This window comes from Propithecus coquereli, unplaced genomic scaffold, assembly GCF_000956105.1.
Source record: "Propithecus coquereli isolate 6110/MARCELLA unplaced genomic scaffold, Pcoq_1.0 Scaffold458, whole genome shotgun sequence".
Lineage (NCBI taxonomy): Eukaryota > Metazoa > Chordata > Mammalia > Primates > Indriidae > Propithecus > Propithecus coquereli.
The window spans coordinates 588,173-608,705 of record NW_012150374.1 but is presented as its reverse complement, the minus strand read 5'-3'; the positions used below and the strand labels follow the sequence as shown (position 1 = coordinate 608,705).

Below are 20,533 nucleotides of genomic sequence, written 5' to 3'. Positions count from 1 at the left end.
TTGCAGGTTTGAGAATCCATGAGCAGTAAATATCAAACAGAAGCACAGTGGATTTCAATAGTTCAGTCCCTTTTATGCACTGAAAAAATTCGCGTTGTGTATCTGTGGAACACAGGTGGAAGAATCAGTCTTTCAAGAGCCCCTCCAGGGTGGTATTTGCAATTGCCTTGTTCATTTTTTGTTTTGGAGACATGGTCTCACTCTGTTGGCTGCGCTAGAGTGCAGTGGCATTGTCATAGCTCACTGCAACCTCAAACTCAGGGGCTCAAGCAATCCTGCCTCAGCCTCCTGAGTATTAATAGTACCTTGTTCATTTACTTTTACTTGTTTATTATCTGTCTCCCCCCTTAAAGTGTAAGCACCAGGAGGGCAGTAACCTTGCCTGTCCTCTTTTTAACCATTATATTCTTAACTCAAGAACAATGCCTGGCACTACGCAACTTATGACCCCTAGAGGCCAAATACTGAAGGGTCAAATGCAATAGATGACTTTGGACAATTCTCTGTTAGATCAACCTAACTTAGGGCTTGTGACAAACTTTTCAGTTCCCTCTTCAGGGAAGTTTGATCAGGTGTCTCATTTTCTAATGGGCAACATGAACTTGGAAATGATAGAACCCACATAAGCAATACCTCTTTTGTAAGCATATAGCTCAACTCTAAGGTTATCATTTTCCAATATAAATAAATATATTAATAATTCCCAGTGCCAGGGTAAGAGAACACAAAGCCTGGTTTGAAATCCCTATAACAGTGGACTATTTCCTTTACCTGCCTAAAAGCCCTGACTGGCTGATATCTTGTCAAAGTATTGTCTCAGTCTGGTTTGGCCCAGACATACAGGGAGCAGGACCCAGCTGATCTATCAGACCACCTTGTCTATCGGTCTTTGTAAGGCCAGTATGAATGTATACTTAGGAATGGAATTGCTGGATAATATTGTAGTTCTCTTTGAAAAGTTAAACTTTTCAAAGAACTACCAAAACATTTTCCACAGTGGCCGCACTTTTTGACATTCCTATTGGCAATACACAAGGGTTCCAATTTCTCCACATACTTGCCAATGCTTGCTATTTATTTTTTTTTCATTACCGCCATCCTGAGTGTGAAGAAATATCTCATTGTGGTTTTGAGTTACATTTCTCTTATGACTAATGATGCTGAGTATCTTCTCATGTGCTTGCTGGCCATCTGTGTATCTTCCTCCTTGGAGAAATGTCTATTCAAATCCCTTGCCCATTTTTTAACTAGGTTTTTTTTTTGTGATTGAATTGTAGGAGTTCTTTATATATTCTGGATATCAATCCCTTATCAGATATATGTTTTACAAGTATTTTCTCCCATTGTGTAGGGTTTTTTCACTTTCTTAATAGTGTCCTTTGATGCATAAAAGTTTTTAATTTTGATGAAGTCCAATTTATTTATTCTTTTTCTTTTCTTTTTTTTTTTTTTTGCTTTGTAGAGATAAGGTCTCGCTCTGTTGCCCAGGCTGGTCTCAAACTCCTGGCCTCAAGTGATCCTCCAGCCTTGGCCTCCCAGTGTTAGGATTACAGGTGTGAGTGACCACAACTGGCTTATGTTTTCTTTTGCTGCCTGTGTTTTTGGTGTTATATGCATGAAATTATCAAATACGATGTCATGAAGATTTTCCCCAATGGTTTCTTCTAAGAGTTTTATAGTTTTAGCTCTTAAGTTTAGATCTTTGATCTACTTTTAGTGAATTTTTATATACAATGTAAGGAGAGAGTCCAAGTCCAACTTCATTCTTTTGCATGTGGATGTATCTAGTTTTCCTAGCTCCATTTGTTGAAAAGACTGTGTTTTCTCCATTTAATGGTCTTGGCCCCTACTTAAAAATCATTGGCCGTATATATGAGTATTTATTTCTGGGCTCTCTAGTCGATTCTATTGGTCTATATTTCTGTCCTTTGTCAGCACCATACTATTTTAATTACTATAGCTCTGTATAATATCAAGTTTTTTTTTTTTTTTTTGAGACAGTGTCTCGCTCTCTTGCCCGGGCTAGAGTGCCGTGGCGTCAGCCTAGCTCACGGCAACCTCAAACTCCTGGGCTCAAGTGATATTCTGCCTCAGCCTCCTGAGTAGCTGGGACTACAGGCATGCGCCACCACGCCTGGTTTGTTTTTTTTATTTTTAGTTATCTGGCTAATTTATTTCTATTTTTAGTAGAGATGGGGTCTTGCTCTTGCTGTGGCTGGTCTTGAACTCCTGACCTCAAGTGATCCTCCCACCTCGGCCTCCCAGAGTGCTAGGATTACCGGTGCGAGCCACCACGCCCTCGGCCCTCAAGTTTTTTTGTTTTGTTTTTTTTTGAGATAGTCTTGCTCTGTTGCCTGTGGGTAGAGTGCAGTGGTGTCACTGTAGCTCACAGCAACCTCAGACTCCTGGGCTCACCTCTTGCCTCAGCCTCCTGAGTAGCTGGGAATACAGGTGTGTGCCACCACGCCCAGCTAATTTTTCTATTTTCAGTAGAGACGGGGTCTCGCTCTTTCTCAGGCTGGTCTTGAACTCCTGATCTTGAGCAATCCTGCCTCGGCTACCCACAGTGCTCGGATTACAGGCATGAGCCACTGCGCCTGGCATGTAGCAAGTTTTGAAGTCAGAAAGTGTAGAGTACTCGTTTTGTTCTTCTTTTTCAAGATTGTTTTGGCTATTCAGTGCCCCTTACAACTCAGTGAGAATTTGAAAATCAGCTTTTTCATTTCTATGAAAAAGGATGTTAGAATTTTGGAAGGGATTGCATTCAATCTGTAGATCACTTTGAGCAATATTGATATCGTACAATATTAAGTCTTCCTATCCATGAACATGGGATATCTTTATACTTACTTAGGTCTTCTTTAAATTTATTTCTAGCATTGTTTTGTAGTTCTCAGCATACAAGTCTTATACCTCCTTGGTTAGAGCTATTCCTGGAAGTCAATTATTTTAGATGCTATTGTAAATGGAATTGCTTTCTTAATTTCCTTTTTGATTGTTCATGTCCTTAACCTCTTTAAGCTTCCATTTCCTCATCTGAAATGAGGAAAACAGTAACTACATTTCAAATAGTTCTTCTAGGGATAATAGATATAGAATATAGAGATAATGAAAGCATAGAGCAGCTACTGAGTTAGACTTGGAGCCAGTCTCTCTATGTTAGAATCTTGACTCTGACATTTACTAGCTATGAACCTTGGGCAAGTTATTTGATTTTCTGAGCCTCAGTTTTCTCATCTGCAAAATGGACCTAAAAACAATACCTATCTCATACGGTCATCTGAGGATTAAATGAGTAAATATATGTAAAATGCTTAGAATAGAGTCTGGCACATAGTAGTAACTTTGTAAAGGACAATTACTTTTCCTGTTGGAATTGTCACAACAGCCTACTAATTTGGTTTCTCTGCTTACTTTTCCTACCATCCATTTTATTTTACTACTTGTAAATCAATCTTTTTAAATCCCAGTTCTGACTATATCACTTGTAGACTTAAACATCTTTGTAAGTTTTCCTCACAAATTAAGCAAATTTCTAATGCCTAAAAGTTGAATTGAAGATCCACCACAATATAGTGCCAAATTACCTTTCTGTTTAATAATCCTAGCTCCCACTACTCTGGAATGCTTTAGTCTGAAGGAATAACCACCACCTAAACAGTAATTCAACTAACATTTATGGAGCATAACTTTGAGTAAGAAACAGGGCCCCCAAAATAAATAATCTGATTAAAAATGGGCAAAAAACCTGAATAGACATTTCTCAAAAGAAGACATACAAATGGTCAACAGGTATACAAAAAGATCACTAATCATCAGGAAAATGCACACCAAAACCACGAGGCATCACCTCACACCTATTAGAATGGCTATTATCAAAAAGACAAAACAACAAATTCCCGAACGCTTGCACAAGGCCAGGAGGTAGTTCCGGTTCCGGTGTCGCGACTTTTCGTGTTCGGTGTTCAGTTGTTGCGGCTGGTGGCTAGTAACTGAACCAAGATGCTGCGGAATCTGTTGGCTCTCCGTCAGATTGCCCAGAGGACCATAAGCACTGCTTCACGCAGGCATTTTGAAAATAAAGTTCCAGAGAAGCAAAAGCTGTTTCAGGAGGATGATGGAATTCCAGTGCATCTGAAGGGTGGGATAGCTGATGCCCTCCTGTATAGAATCACCGTGATTCTTACAGTTGGTGGAACAGCATATGCCATGTATCAGCTGGCTATGGCTTCATTTCCCAAGAAGCAGGATTGACTTCAGTCATCCCAGCAATCATTTGGTTCAATTTCATTCACCTCTTCATGGACCAGTAATCTGATAAATAACTGAGCTCTTCTTTGGGGATCAATATTTATTGACTTGTACTAACTGCTACCAATAAAGCAGTCTTTACCAAAAAAAAAAAAAAAAGACAAAACAAAACGACAAAAAACAAATGTTTGCATGAATGTGGAAAAAGAGGGATTCTAATATACTGTTTGTTGGTAGGGATGTAAGTTAGTACTGCCATTATGGAAAACAGTATGGAGGTTCCTCAAAAAATTAAAAATAGAACTACCGTATGATACAGCAATTCCACTCCTGGGTATATAATGTATATCCAAAGGAAATGAAATCAGTACATTGAAGAGACATCTGCACTCCCATGTTTACTGTAGCACTATCCACAACAGCCAAGATACGGACTCATCACATCCATCATCAGTGGATGAATGGGTAAAGAAAATGTAGTACATATATACACACAATGGAATACAATTCAGCCATAAAAAAGAATGAAATCCCAGCACTTGTAGCAACATGGCTAAATCTTAAGTACATTATGTTAAGTGAAATAAGCCAGGCACAGGAAGACAACACTGCATGCTCTCACTGACATGTGGCATCTAAAGAAGTTGATCTCATGAGAAAGTAGAATAGTCGTTACCAAAGGCTGGCCAGGGAGGGAGGAAGGGGGGGATAGGCAGAGTTTTGCAAGTGGGTACAAATCTACAGTTAGATAGCAGGAATAATTTCTGGTGTTCTACTGCACAGTAGGATGACTATGGTTAACAATATTGTATTGTATATTTCAAAATAGCTAGAAGAGAGCATTATAAATGTTCTTACCACAAAGAGATGACAAATGTATGAGGTAAAGGATATGCTAAACACCCTGATTTGATTTTTATACAATGTATACATATATTGAAACATCACACCATACCCCATAAATATGTACAATTCTTATGTGTCAGTTTAGGAAAAGGAAGAAATGGGGCCCTGGTTTCCTTATCTGTAAAATGAAAGACTATATGAACTCTGTCCTTTCCATACCATTAACCATGCCTTATACAAAATAGGTAATCAATTATGTTCTCTTGAATTAGACTGAATTTGGGCTAAGTAATTCTTAAATTTTAATAGAATCTGTGAACAAATGAGAAATCACTAAAATACTTACTTCAATTTGTCAAAAAATTACTAAGTTTTTAATGCTGATTTTGTCAAGTAAACATTTTTAATCAGTGAAAATTAATTATGTAACAAAATTATTTCTGAATGATTAAAAGTTTTTCTTGAAGGTTGAATCTCATCACATGGGGTCCCTGAATTGTGTAACAGGAGCAAAATGGAACTTGGAGATTGGTGTGCTTGTGTCAGGGTGTAGGAGGTGTGTTACTGAGTATATAAACAGATAGTTGGCAGAGAGGTCATACGTGAATGAGGGGGAATATTGTTTACATCTCAGCTCTTTAGCATACATGGGTATACATGGATTCAGATCCTATTTAAGCATGGAGAGAAAGATATGTATGGCTGCAATTATACAAATAAGTAAGTTTTTTTTAACCAAGCCTACTTTAAAAAGTGAGATGAGTTGCTGAGATTTTAAATGTCTTTGTTATTTTACCAAATAGTATAAAGTATGTTCCTCAAAGCTAAACTGACATGGATATAATGCATCTGAGAACCTTCTCATGGGAAGGCAGAAAGGGGAAAACAAAGTATCTGTAAAAAAAAAAAAAAAAAAAAATCAGAAAAACCTGAATATTTCCAACTGTATAATTTGTGCTGTCAGTTTCAGGTTAATCTTTTCCAGAAAACTGTCTTCCCAGCCAGAGGAAGTGTGCTAAATGCAACTGAGATTCAAGTTACTGACCAGGGCTGCCAAGGCATTTGGGACTGCATATTTTCAATCTTTTTTTTTTTTTTTTTTTTAAGGAATAAGCTACAATGGAGAAATCTGTGGATCAAATGCCCAGAAAAGCTATTCTAGCAGTAGATTCTTTATTTTCTTTCTGTCAATATTTTCTTCATTATTTTGGGGACAGCAATACAACCCTAACATTACCAAAAACATTTTCTTCCAAGTTTACCTACTAAACATTTCCACGTAATAACCACTGAGACACAGAAGAAAGTTATGACTGAGTCATTTTTTAGTTTTAGTGGCAATTATCTATTCATGAAAATAAAGAACAAAAACAGTATCTACAAAAAATTTTTCCATTCAAATGAATTTAGAGATGTAAGCAAATGACCTTTTTGTCTTAATTTAAAAATACTAAAAGCAATTTTAAAGAGCTATAATATATATTAAATGTAATAAATAAAACAAATTTCTCAATGATCAATTCAGTGTCTCCACAGACTTTAAAAAACAGCATTTATCCAACTTTTAAAATTATCTGTTTATATATCCACCTCCTCCAATAGACTACACATTTATTTTTTTCTTTTTCACCCTTGCTGTCCTGAGGTTAGAAGACTACACATTTATTAAGAGTTCTCTTAAAGCAGCTACCCAGAATCCAATTTAGAACCTGGCATACAGTGAGTACAGTCATGTGCTGCATAACAACGTTTCGGTCAATGACAGACCACATATAGGATGGTGATCCCGTAAGATTATAATGGAGCTGAGAAATTCCCATCTGCTAGCTACATCACAGCCGTTGTGAAGCTGCAGTGCCCAGCATATTCACGTCTGTAGTGATGCTGGTGTCAGCAAACCCACTGCATTGCCAGCCCTATAAAAGTATGGCACAGACAATTACGTTCAGTACATAATACTTGATAATAAGCGACTATGTTACAGTTTATATATTTAGTATGCTATACTTTTTAAAAACATTAAAAACATTTTTTAGAGATGGTATCTCACTGTGTTGTACAGGCTGGCCTCAAACTCCTGGGCTCAAGCAATCCTCCTGCCTTAGCCTCCTCCCAAGTAGTTGGGACTACAGGTGTATGCCACTGCACCCATCTATACCATAATGTTTACCATTATTCCAGAGTGTACTCCTTCTACTCACTTAAAAAAAAAAAGTTAACTGCAAAACAGCCTCAGGAAGGTTTTCGAGGAGGTATTCCAGGAGAAAGCGCTGGTATCATAAAGGATCTAGCTCCATGTGTGTTAGTGCCCCTGCAGACTTCCCAGTGGGACACTGCGTGGAGGTGGAAGACAGTGACACCGAAGGTCCTGACACTGTGCAGGCCTAGGCCAACGTGTGTTTGTGTCTTAGTTTTGTTTTTTTAAAATAACGCTGTAGTGGGGCTTGCTGGCTGAGTTGCTAATGTGTCTTTTTTTAACAAAAAAGTTTAAAAAGTTAAAAAAAATTTTTTTTTAAATAGAAAAATGCTTATACAATAAGGATATAAAGATAGAAAATATTTTTGTACAGCTGAACAATGTGTTAAACTGTTATTACAGAAGAGTCAAAAAGTTAAAAAAAAGTTTATGAAATAAAAAGGTGACAGTAAGCTAAGGTTAGGGTATTACTGAAGAAAAACTAAAAAAAATAAATTTAGTGTAGGCTACGTGTACAGTGTTTTTAAAGTCTGCAGTAGTGTGTACTAATGCCCTAGGCCTTTGCATTCACTCACTACTCCCTAACTTAACCCGGAGTAAGTTCCAGTCCTGCAAGCTTCATTTATGATAAGTGCCCTAGACAGATATACCACTTTTCATCTCTCATACCTTATTTTTACTGTATCTTTTCTATGTTTACATATGTCTAGAGACACAACTATTTACTACTGTGTTACAATTGCCTCCAGTATTCAGTACAGTAACATGCTGTAAGGTTTGTAGTCTAGGAACAATAGGCTATGCCATATAGTCTAGGTGTGTAGTAGGATATACACCATCTAGGTTTGTGTAAGTTCACCCTACGATGTTCACACATCAATGAAATCATCTAAAGACGCATTTCTTAGAATGCATCCTCACCAAGTGACACATGACTGTATTCAGTAAATGCTAGCTGACTGACTGAATGAATTGGTATGTATAAGAGCCCAAAACATAGAATCCTATCTTTAGTACCAGACAAGAGAATTTGCACCAGTTTCTCAACAGGTTTTATGTATTAATAAATCTCATTTCCTATGATGGAGATTCAGAAAATATTCTTGGACAGTTATTTGGATTAGTAGTTAAAATGTGAAGACCATGTGAAATATCTTAGAAAAACCCATTGCTTTAGTACTCTTATAATTTAAAAAGGCTGGTTTTGACAATGTATAACAATGACAACCAAAGGCCACTGTATTTTCCTACATGATTTATTAAATGGAACAATGACTTTATAATTATTTGGCAATATTTTATTTTCCTGTCCCAAAACAGAATTTAAATAACAAATGTTTCGCTCCTATCATACATAATTAGGGTTTTTCCTTCATTGTAGCTTCCTTCTGGTCTGTATAGGCAAACAAATCTCTCTTAAACCTGGACAGTACTGATGAGGGAAGAATCAATCAATCAGTGTAAATGTCAGACTTAGAAAAGAATCTTTAATATTGGCAGTGTACACCAACATGATACTTTTCCCTCAACATTAGAACATCACCTGATTTAAGCTGTTTGGTCACAACACACTGCCTAATATCCTTGCCAAATGCAAAGGATTTAGCATAGAAAGTTTTCATCTCTAGATTCAATTTTTTAAAAAATAATCTTGGTCTGTTTACAAAATCCAATTAGTTCTAGCAGAACCCTGCAAAACCCCAGTGTTTAGTACCAGCAAGTCAGAATACCTTGAGGACTGAAACTCTTGTCTCTGAAATCTGTATTCTCAACAGTAACCTCCATTCCTTTGACAATTATAAATTTTTATTTGTCCTGAGCCACTAATATAATCAAAGGAAAGGTAAGTATGAACAAGATGAAGTAACACTTTAAATATTGAAAGTGCAAAACTAAATTCAAACTTCTAAGCCCTATCTGTGCAATTTGGGTGTTTAATAAAGAAATTAGCTCAAATATGATGGATATTCAACAGCATAAACTTCAATATTGGTTTAGAAAAAGCCCTCTGATAATAAAATATCTTAGATTGTGATGACTGTTGAACTGCTACAGGCTTTTAAATTAGTAAATTCTATAGAAATAAACAGAAAACTTCAAAGCTGTGCTGCCTAAAGATTAGGAAAATGTAGATCAATTTTAATTCAGCCCCCATAACAACAGTAAACTGTGACTTGTCACCCTGTTCTGAAAGACCTCATACCATCAGACCCAGGCATTTCTTTAGAAACTAAAAATCTTACTTGTATTGCAACAATCTAAAATAAACAGCCAAAGCACCTGGTCTCTGGTTTTTGGGTTCACGGGCACACACACAGATTACTCTCTCTATTGTTCTAAATCCAACCAGAAAGGAAGAAACAGGATTTAGGTTAAAATGCTTGAGGACTTTTATATGTAACTGGAATCAAGTAATACAAAACTTCTCCACTATCTTAACTTTATTAAAAACAGCTAACAAAGTTTTTATGTCCAAAAACAAGAACATCAACAAAATCCACATTAAAAGCTGACAAATAAAGGTTGCTTTAATTGCTGCAGAAGAATCATTCATTTGGGGTCGTATTAGGCTTTATTCCCCTGAAGACCCACATGACAGAGAGTAATATTACTATTCCTAACTGTTTCTGCAGTACTGAAATTTCTACTTTCTATTAACAATCCAAACCATAGGTTTTCCTTAGAACTCTAAACAAACTATTCCAACTCTGGGAAATGGGAACTGTATTAACAGAAATGAAATGTATGAAAACCTTTACAATGGGCAAAAAAAAAAAAATCTGTGAGAGCTGTCCTTCGAGACAGCTCCCAAATATCTGATCCCTGTCTCCTGACACTCACGTCCTTATGAAGGCAGTGCCCTCTCCCATTGCACCGGGATTGGTCTGTGTGAGCGATAGAATAAATATGGCAATAGTGATGGTTATAAAAGATTGCAGCTTCTGTCCTGGGCTCTCTCTGTCTCTCCCTCAACCCTCTTCTTTCACATATCATTCCTTCTGGGAAAAGCCAGCTGTCATGTCCCAAGCCTTGGGAGACACACATGTGATAAGAAACTGAAGACTCTGGCCAGCAGTCAGTCAGGAACTGTGGTCAGCAAACAGCCGTGTAAGTGAGCTTGGGAGCAGATTCTTCTGGAGCTGAGCATCCGGCTGGCCAACAGCTTGGCTATAACCCTCACGAGAGGTCTTGAGCTAGAGCTGCTACTCATTTATGCTGCTCTGAGATTTCTGACACACAGAAACTGTGAGACAATAAATGTCTGTTAAATGCTTAGGTGTGCTAAATTCTGGGGTAATTTGTTACACAGCAATGGAAAACTAATGTAAAATCCTAAAGAGACAGACCCTGTCTGCTCCAAGAAGACAAAGGCAGGAATTTAGCAGTAAGTTACACAAAGCACAGAAGTTACTTTCTAAAAACATATATAGTATTTTCCATTAATATAAGAAACGTATTCATGGCAGTAGACAAGAGAATGGATATGCATCAGATTTGGAGAAGACTAGTCAAAAAAAAAAAAAAAAAACAAACTGAAAGGATCAAAAGCACTTGATTGTCCTGCAGGGACAACTTCCTGTTTTGGTTAGGAAGGAGCCACACTTAAAATGCCGGGTTAGGGCTCGAGAAGTCGATGGCAGGAAGCCACAACAAAGAACTCTGAAAGCAGCCTAACAGAAGACTCTGAGAAAGGCCATGGGAAGAGGAGCTGGCGCAGACAGAGAGCGGGATGGAAGGGGCTGAAGTGCAACAACCCGGCGGAGCGGACACAAACCTGCCAGCGCGGGGCTCTGCCCCATGGCATTTTGACCCCTGGGCACTAGGAATACTTGCTTAAGTCGCAGGACATCTCTCTGCTCCACATACCACATTCTTGCCAGTAGGTGAAGATGTGGTGAACTGGGAGAATTAAAGTCAATGAATGAGGAGAACTAGTGCTGTAAAATGAAAATCTTTTATTTTGATGCATTTTTAATTGGAGTTGTCCGAAAAGAATCTATCAAGGAATTAAGGATATGATATCTACCTTCTTCCACTACATTAAGCTGATTTCACTGACCTACATGCCTGTAGTCCCAGCTACTCAGGAGGCTAAGGCAAGACCCTACCTCTTAAAAACAAAAAGAAAGAAAGAAATTGTCATAGGGTAAGACTGATTTGTGGTCTAGCCAGCCCAATCTTGTGGTCAGCAGGGGGCTCAGAGGTCTGTCATGAGATGATACACTTGTCTTCACGGACATCAAGTCTTATTGCTATGACTCACACCACACAACCACTAGTCCTTTTTCCAATTTATAGCTTCTATTTTCCTAGGTACTGGGAAACAGTTTGTAACGACGTATCTGTTAAGTGAGTCAAACAGACAAGGCATTGTGTTTATTGAGGAATAGTGTGAGGGGATTTATGAATCAAATCAGGGACAAACTAGATGGCTACTGAAGATCCTATTCAAACGAGATTTTACGCTAGTAAATTATATGAAAAGTGGGGGCCTAAAGCTATAAAACAAAGGCTTTATTTCTTATTAGTTTTTTTTCCTCTTACTTTGGGATAAGGAGAATTGAGTATCACCATAATTCATAATGGACAGAGTATGTGCTATATTTAGAATCATGAAATTATTCAGTCAAAAGTAACTCTGAGAATTAAAGGTTGTCAAAGCAACTGGGACTTCATTGGCAAAATCCCAGGGAAAAGGAAACCAGCAAGAAGGAACTAAAAAATCTGCACTCAAATCCCCCTCAGGCTGTTGACTAAGTTATTTTAGGTTAAGCATTTCCAAGAAGCCCAGGAGAAAAGAACAGCTGGGAGGCTAAAGACCTCACTGGTCTTTTGGTTGAGAACTCGGAAGGATCATATCCTAGAAGTAAGGGTCGTGCCCCAAGGAATAAGAACCACATCCTGGGAGCACCACATCCTAGAAGTTAGTACCGTATCACAGGAATAAGGCCCAAACTGAAATAGACCAGTCCTAACAAAGCCTAACGCTGGGCCTTGACAGGATCAAAGGATCTGTTGATACTCTAGCTACCTGTGAGAAGAAAATGTAACCCTTTCTGAAGGATGATAATAGCTAGAGCCTTTATATTTTTTATCCACAATGTTTAGCATCCAGTAAAAAATACAAGAAATGCTAAAAAACAGAACAAATGACTAAAAACCAAGAAAAAAACCCAGGTAATAGAAACAGACTCATAGGTGAATCACAGAACACTCTATTCAGTGTTCAGATAGGGACTTTAAATACCATGATTAGTATGTCCAAGAAGAGAGGAAAAGACGGATTAACTTGATGAAAAGAGAGAAGATTTCTTTTTTTTCTTAAGAGGAGGTCAAGAGAAGATTTCAATAGAGAATCTACTGGAGTCTCTCTATTTATATATCTGTATACACACACACAAAATGTCAATCTACTGGAGTCTCTCTCTCTCTTTATACACACACACACATACACACACACAATATGTAAATCCACTGGAGTCTCTCATATATATGTATATATAAATAATCAAATGGACATTACATAAGAAAAAAATACAACATAGAATTAAGAATTCCCTAGGTTTAACAGCAGCCTGGAAATTGCAGAAGAAAGCAATAAACTAGAATAGAGGGTAGCAGAAAATATCCAAACCAAATTAGAGAGAAAAATTAAAGAAAAAAAGAGAACAGAGGACAAGAGAGTTACAAGGTCTCTTCTCAAAATCCTAGAAGTAAAAGAATGGAAAGAATATTTGAAGAGATAATGGCCAATTTTTTTTCTAAAACTAATCAAATTCACAAAGGTCAGTGCTAGTCTGAATGTTTGTCCCCTTCAAAACACATGTTGAAATTTAACTGCCATTTCTCACTGTGCATGGAATATGTAAGAAAAAAAAAATTTAACTGCCGTTGTAACAGCATTAAGTGGTAGGACCTTTAAGAGGTGATTAGGCCATGAAGGCTCGACCCTCATAGGTGGGATTAATGTCCTTAGTGAGTTCGGGCTCTCTTTTCTCTTTGGTCGTCTGCCATTTGATGACACAGCAAGAAGGCAGAGGCCAGCACCTTGATGTTGGACTTCTCAGCCTCCAGACCTGTGAGCCAGTAAATTTCCATTCATTATAAATTACCCGGTCTGTTGTGTCCTGTTACAGCAGCAAATCCCAAGGTGAATAAACAAACAAAATCATACCTAGCCACATGATAGTCTGTCCAACTTGTCTGATAACAGAGTCAAACAGGCAAGTGTTTATTGGAGAATGTTGAGAAGGCATTTATGAATCAAATCAGGGGCAAATTAGACAGTTTCTGAGAATTCTACTGAACTGACATTTTATAATAGTCAATTAGGTGATGAGGGGTGACCTGAAGCTACAAAACAAAGACTATTTCACCTGGTAATTTCTTCCTAGGCTTGTCTTCTGCTCACTTTATCTATTATCACAATTCCTATTCAACATTTTCTAGGAGGTCCTAGATAGTGCATTAGAGAAGAAATGAAATAAAAGGTATAATGTTTGGAAAGGAAGAAGTAAAAACTGACATTTGCATTTCTGATGATAGGAGGGTATATGTAGAAAATCTGAAAGAATCTATAAATAATTAGAATTAATAAGTCAACCTGGCAAGTTTGTTGAATACAGGTCAATATAATATTCCTATGTCCTAGCAACAAAAAAATTAGAAAATCTAAAAAATGCTATTTATAATAATATACACACACAGATCAAATACATAGAAATATATCTAAAGAAAAAATACATATGGTGGCGCCTGCTTGTAGTCCCAGCTACTTAGGAGACTGAGGCGAGAGGATCGCTTGGGCCCAGGAGTTCGAGGCTGCAGTGCACTATGATCGTGCCTGTGAAGAGCCACTGCACACCAGCCTGGACAACACAGCAAGACCTTGTCTCAAAATACAAAGAAACAAATAAATAAATAATAAAACAAGGAAAAATATGTAAAAGTGTGCCACTGAAAACTATTAAAATATTAAAAAATTTATTTAAGATGACTTAAATGAGCCTAGTCATGAATTAGAAGACTTAATAATATCAATTGGCAATTGATATTATCCCCAAGTAGATTTATAGATTGAATGCAATCACAATCAAAATATCAGGAGGTTTTATTTATTTACTTATTTATTGGTAGAAACTGACAAGCTGATTTTTAAAACTTACATGGATACCTGAGAGATCTATAATAGCCAAGGAAATCTTGAAGAAGAACAAAGCTGGTAGACTTAAACTACCAGATACCAAGATTATCTGAGATACAGTAATTCTTGAAACTATGTATGATGCTGCCACTGGAAATTTTATCCCAGACCCAAAGTACCATTCGCTTAATGTAAGTTAGCTAATTTAATTCATTTTTCCTATAAGTGTATATCTGAGATCTCCATAACACCTACAGTATTTAAGTGATGTTTAAAAAGCTTCTTTATAATGACACCTAACACATTTTATGAATGACTGTTAAATCTGTTTTAATTTTTTCTTTTTCTTTCTAACCAATTTTTCAGGTGACTTCTATGAGAATAATCAAAAACTAATATCTACTGAAGTTCTTTCAGTTTAATGCAGCTTCCCTAATAAATATTATATTGCTCAAAAATAAAGTGAGCACGCTTCATACGGAAACTTTATAAGGACTGATTATAGTATGAATCTTCCTTTGCCGAGGATAATTTTTGAGGAGAAGTCTTACTAGATATTAATTGTACATATATGGTACCTGAATACTTGAACAAATGGATGTTTGCCTAACTCTTTACAAAGAAACACCCAAGTATGAAAAACTGAACACACAGAACATTTGTATCTTGGCTAAAGGCAGGAAAAAAAGCAGAATAAAATTTCAGTCACATAATCAAACTAATCCCTCAACCCAACTAATACACCTCAGAAAGGTCAAGGGCAATTCAGAAAACACTAATAACATGCAGAAAAACATAGGAAGTCTTGCTTTTAAAGAAATAATTCTCATAGTTTATAGGTAGGTAACCGAAATCATAAATATTCCTCCTCTAACACAGATCAGTTATAAATCTCACCTCCCTTTAAAACTCCTTGAATATTATTTGGTCTATTTAACTGCCAGTTAAGACCCCACAAATACAAAGATAACTGTTCACAGACCAGTGCTTCTGGGCTTATTTCCAGAAAGTTTGTTTGATACACTAGAGGTTTCTCCCTGTTTTGAAGCTTGTGGCCTAAAATTACTTTTCTTCCTGGCAGTAACTACAGTATTATTTTTAACATTAAAAAAAAACCTCCCACACTGCATTACTTGAAATTTCTAAAACTGTTTTGCTTTATACTCTAACTTTAAATAATTCATTTTTTAATGAGAAACTGTTATTACTAAGCTCCATTTGAACTTTGTGGCATGAAAATCTAATGTAGACACTTCTTTAGAAATTTTTCTTTTGGCTTGGTTAGGACCATGAACACCAATTTGGGATACCTTATAATTATTCTACTAAAATCCGAAGGACAGTCGTTTACAGTAACTAAAGGATACCTTACAATATTAGAACAAATTTGGAGTGCATATCTGTGCCTCTATTAAGACTACAACCAAAATTAACCTTAAGAGATAAATATTTATCCTACTTATTCATTCGTCTGGATGTCCTTGGTAATATCATAACTACCCAAATCTGCTTAACTATGCTATCTTTTAGGAGATGCGCTGTGAATCACGGATTTAAATTAAAAAAAAAAAACAATAAATGCTACCATGAAAAACTGTATGTTCTCACAAAGTTCACAAGCTGTGAACAAGTCCTTGAATATTTGTGTCTTATTCTTAAATTGCTAATACGATCACAGATATTATTAGAAATATGCTAATGGATGTATGTATAAACGTTAAGCAATGTGTAACTATAGAAAGTTTCCCTTGACATTGAATCCCTCTGAATGTATTGTTATAAATTCTAAAATATGCCATTTAAATCTTTTTTTTTTTTTTTTGAAACAGAGTCTCAAGAGTGCCGTGGCGTCGGCCTACCTCACAGCAATCTCAAACTCCTGGGCTCAAGTGATCCTTCTGCCTCAGTCTCCCGAGTAGCTGGGACTACAGGCATGCGCCACCATGCCCGGCTAATTTTTTCTATATATTTTTAGCTGTCCAATTAATTTCTTTCTATTTTTGGTAGAGACGGGGTCTCGCTCTTGCTCAGGCTGGTTTCGAACTCCTGAGCTCAAACAATCCGCCCGCCTCGGCCTCCCAGAGTGCTAGGATTACAGGCGTGAGCCACCGCGCCCGGTCCTGCCATTTAAATCTTAAACAGTATTTTCAAAATGTGTTAACTAGACAAATTTATTTCATCCTCTGTCTTTCTATTATATCAGAGGCAAGAACAAAGAGACGTAGCCTCAGTTGCTTGAGGCCATAGCACAAAGTAGATCTAGGGGTTACCTTTAGAGAGCTCAGTTCTCTATTGTCATTATCAGCAACATCAGTGATTTCCATTCTTGACAGGCACTCAATCACCTAGGGCACTTTTTAAAAATTCAGATTTCTGTCCGGGTGCAATGGCTCACACCTGTAATCCTAGCACTCTGGGAGGCCGGGGCGGGAGGATCATTTGAGCTCAGAAGTTCAAGACCAGACTGAGCAAGAGCGAGACCCCGTCTCTACTAAAAATAGAAAGAAATTAACTGGACAACTAAAAACATATAGAAAAAATTAGCCAGGCATGGTGGTGCATGACTATAGTCCCAGCTACTTAGGAGGCTGAGGCAGGAGGATCGCTTGAGCCCAAGAGTTGGAGGTTGCTGTGAGCTAGGCTGACACCACCACACTCTAGCCCAGGCAACAGAGTAAGACTCTGTCTCAAAAAAAAATAAATAAATAAAATTCAGATTTCTACTAGTGGCAGTTTGAAATGTATTTATCTCTATACTTCCTCTCCAAATCCTAATAAAATGGCAATTAAAAAATTAAAAAAAGTATAAACCCACAAGAATAAAAAGAATGAGAAAGAAGACAACAGCTGATAAAAGATGCTGACAAAATTTCAGAAAACAGAAAGTAGACAGAAAAAAGTAAGAAACACTTAGCAGGCTAGAGAAAGCAGAAACCTCAATGTCTGTAGGGTTGAGAGTGCAGGATCAACAATGGCAAGTTGGTTTCAGCCATAAAATCCTACAAAAGCTCAGGAATTCAAGGACCACTGAAAGTGTGGGTGAAGAGTGGGACTGAAAACAAAGTTTTAAAAAGTCTGGATAAGAAACAGAGCTCCTTATCCCCATCCCGACTCCACATTACGAAGGCACTGCCACTTCAACAGAAGACGGGAGATTTACTCTCTAGGGAAAACGAACCAGTGAGGTTCCAGGCACATGCAGGGAAGGGGTGAAGCATCATAGTAGAACCCGGAGGATTACGTGAGTGTCTACTCTTTGACGCCATTGCTGTTAGTTAAATGCGCTGTGCTCAGCAACAGAAAGAAAAACAAGGAAGATATTTAACTGTAACTGTTCTACCAACCCTACTACTAATTATGGTTTTTTAATCCACTCCTTTCTGGAGAGAGCTATAGAAATGGTGGAACATCTAATAAATCTCTACTATGAAAGAGATTTTCAGTTCCCTACTACTCAAGTCATGTTTGTTAAAGCAGGTTTCGGCAAACTGCATAACAGCACAGTATGATGAACTGAGACCCCTTACAGCTCTGGGGCAAGAAGTTAAAACATTTTAATTGGGTATCAAAGGCAATGTTCACATTTGATTAATTCCAGTAACAGAATCCTCCTCATGTCACCAACCCTACAATTTTTTTTTTAAGAAGAAATAATTTGTTACATTTAATTGTGTACCTAAAAAGAAAATGTGTGAGAAAAACAACTTATTACATGTGGAGCTACCGTAGGGTACAAAGATCTGCCCTTGCAGTACTTGGAAAGCTTGGATTTTTTTACTGTTGTAACAACTTTTCATGTTATAAATTATTCTAAGGCTTAACAACTGTCTGAATCAGAAAGAAATAAGAGAAGCCATGCATAAACTGGAAAAGTTACTATATCCTGAAAGCATTAATAATGAGTATTATTCCAGTTAAAACTGCTATTTGTAAAAGAGAATCCTCTTGATAAAAATATATCAAACATTAAGCTATTACTTATTGGATGCATTTACCAGTGGAATGGCATGTGCCACTGCTCCAAGGACTACCCAAGTCCATCCCTCCACACCCAACTTTATTTTGCCATTCACTCCGAGCCAGCAGGCCTTGGGCACCAAGACAAGGTCACGAACCTTCTCCCTCAGTCGCATCCGAACGGTCCAACTTGGCTTCCTTATGTTGTCCTTCTGCCACCTTCACAGCAACGGCTCGGCAAATGGCCCCAAATTTTCTATCCAAAGAACGAACCCCTGCCTCTCTGGTATACCTGTCATCAAAAAAAATATTTGATTTTTGGCTAAATACCACCCGTACTGACAGAAGTAATATAATTAACATTTTTACTAAAGAAACAGTGTACATTTAAAAGTTCATTACCCTTTCGTGAGTACGAATTTCTCCACACTTAAAACTTCTCATTAAAGTATTGTTATTTCTTAAATATTCAGATGTATTTTCAGCCACAACTATTTCCTTTATACATATAATCTTGGACTATTCCCCTATACCTAAAAATGAATCCTTAATTGTTTAATTTATATTGCCAAAGTAAATTTGGCAGCACATAAAACATTTACTCCTTAATGATATGTTTAAGAGTTTTTTAAAAATTTGTCAATTTAAGAAAATTCTAGATAAATTTATCGTACTTGAAATACTGCTGAAAGAATCAGGAAACTACACTCTTTGTCGAACCAGATAAAAAATGAATCTGAGACAGAAATCTGGTTTTTACTATTAATAGGAACTGTGCTAATCACCTCCATTCAGTGTATTTTCATTGTGAAGATTTCTAAAGGAAGAAAGTATCCTAAGGAATGCAAGTACTGTGATGTTGCGTAAAAGATTCTACATGTGGTTAAGCAGACCTTCTTAAAAAACATTTATGTTAGAATCAAATTCCATAAGTCATTCCATAAACCGTTATACAGTGCAACCGCCGTTTCTGTCCACCCAGCTTTGGATGGGCTTGAATGGGCAGCATCAAACAGAGAATGCAGTTTTATCTGGAAAACTGGATTTGATTAGGCAGTCAGACATATACAGTAGATTTTAGGGAAGCAGATTTTAAATGTTCTGAGAAAAGACAGATAAAAGGTCTTAGCTAAATACTCTCAAGTAAAACTCATTTCAATCAAAGGCATCAAAGGATATAAAATAAAGTCCATTTTATTAATATATGACTGCATACAATTTCAATAAGAAAATAGAGAGGCATCTTAAAAATAAACAAATCAGCATTTAAAAATAAAACCAAAAACCCAACGTAGCTTCCTGGACAACTATTGGATCAGTGCACGTTAAAGGGTCTGGAAAAAAGACGACAGCAAGGGCAGAGGAAGCTCATGAACACGCCATGAACATGCAGAGACGGAGCCAAGAAGTTCAGAATGAATTGGAGCTTGCCAAAAACAGTAAGGACAACAACAACAAAAAATATTCCTTTAAAAATGTATTTAGAACAATAATGGGCTAGGAAGTAATGCAGACAGTATGCAATTAACAGTTGGCCAAACAAAGTAGACATACCAGTCCCTATCTGCTATCTTTAAACTGAAAAGGGAAGAATCACCAGGGTCAAATAAGAACTGGTTGATGTTTCTCACAATAACATGAACATAATAATGCTATAAATGCTGATTTTCGGAGGACATAAAACTAATGTATCTGATGATAATTAAGATAAAATAATCAATTTGCTGGTAGATGAAACTAACAATAACATACATATAATTACAAACTTCGACATTTGGGCTTTAAAAAATTCAACTCCATAAATGTAGAATGGGACATACCTAGCTTACCATTAAAATTCATTAAAAAGGCAAGAGAATAATCTTTAAACAGCTAAGAATCTAGGTCGGGTGCGGTGGCTCGTGCCTGTAATCCTAGCACTCTGGGAGGCCAAGGCGGGTGGATCGCTCAAGGTCAGGAGTTCTAGACCAGCCTGAGCAAGATCAAGACCCCGTCTCTACTAAAAGTAGAAAGAAATTATCTGGACAACTAAAGATATATATCGAAAAAATTAGCTGGGCATGGTGGCGCGTGCCTGTAGTCCCAGCTACTCAGGAGGCTGAGGCAGAAGGATCGCTTGAGCCCAGGAGTTTGAGGTT

At 37.1% G+C, this 20,533-nt stretch overlaps 1 protein-coding gene and 1 pseudogene across 2 annotated transcripts in view; one reads left to right on the top strand and one right to left on the bottom strand.

Moving 5' to 3' along the window:
- The window catches only part of LONP2 (lon peptidase 2, peroxisomal), a 136,890-nt gene that overhangs the window by 14,139 nt on the left and 102,218 nt on the right, over window positions 1–20,533 (bottom strand). Inside the window, exon 9 of the mRNA XM_012655012.1 lies at window positions 18,554–18,733. Within this exon, the coding sequence (XP_012510466.1) occupies window positions 18,554–18,733 (180 nt within the window). The remainder of the gene's footprint in view (window positions 1–18,553; window positions 18,734–20,533) is intronic.
- On the top strand, window positions 19–4,422 carry LOC105818868 (annotated as a pseudogene). Its single transcript, XR_001137928.1, has 2 exons — window positions 19–25; window positions 3,917–4,422. The product of XR_001137928.1 is annotated as a cytochrome c oxidase subunit 7A2, mitochondrial pseudogene (transcript).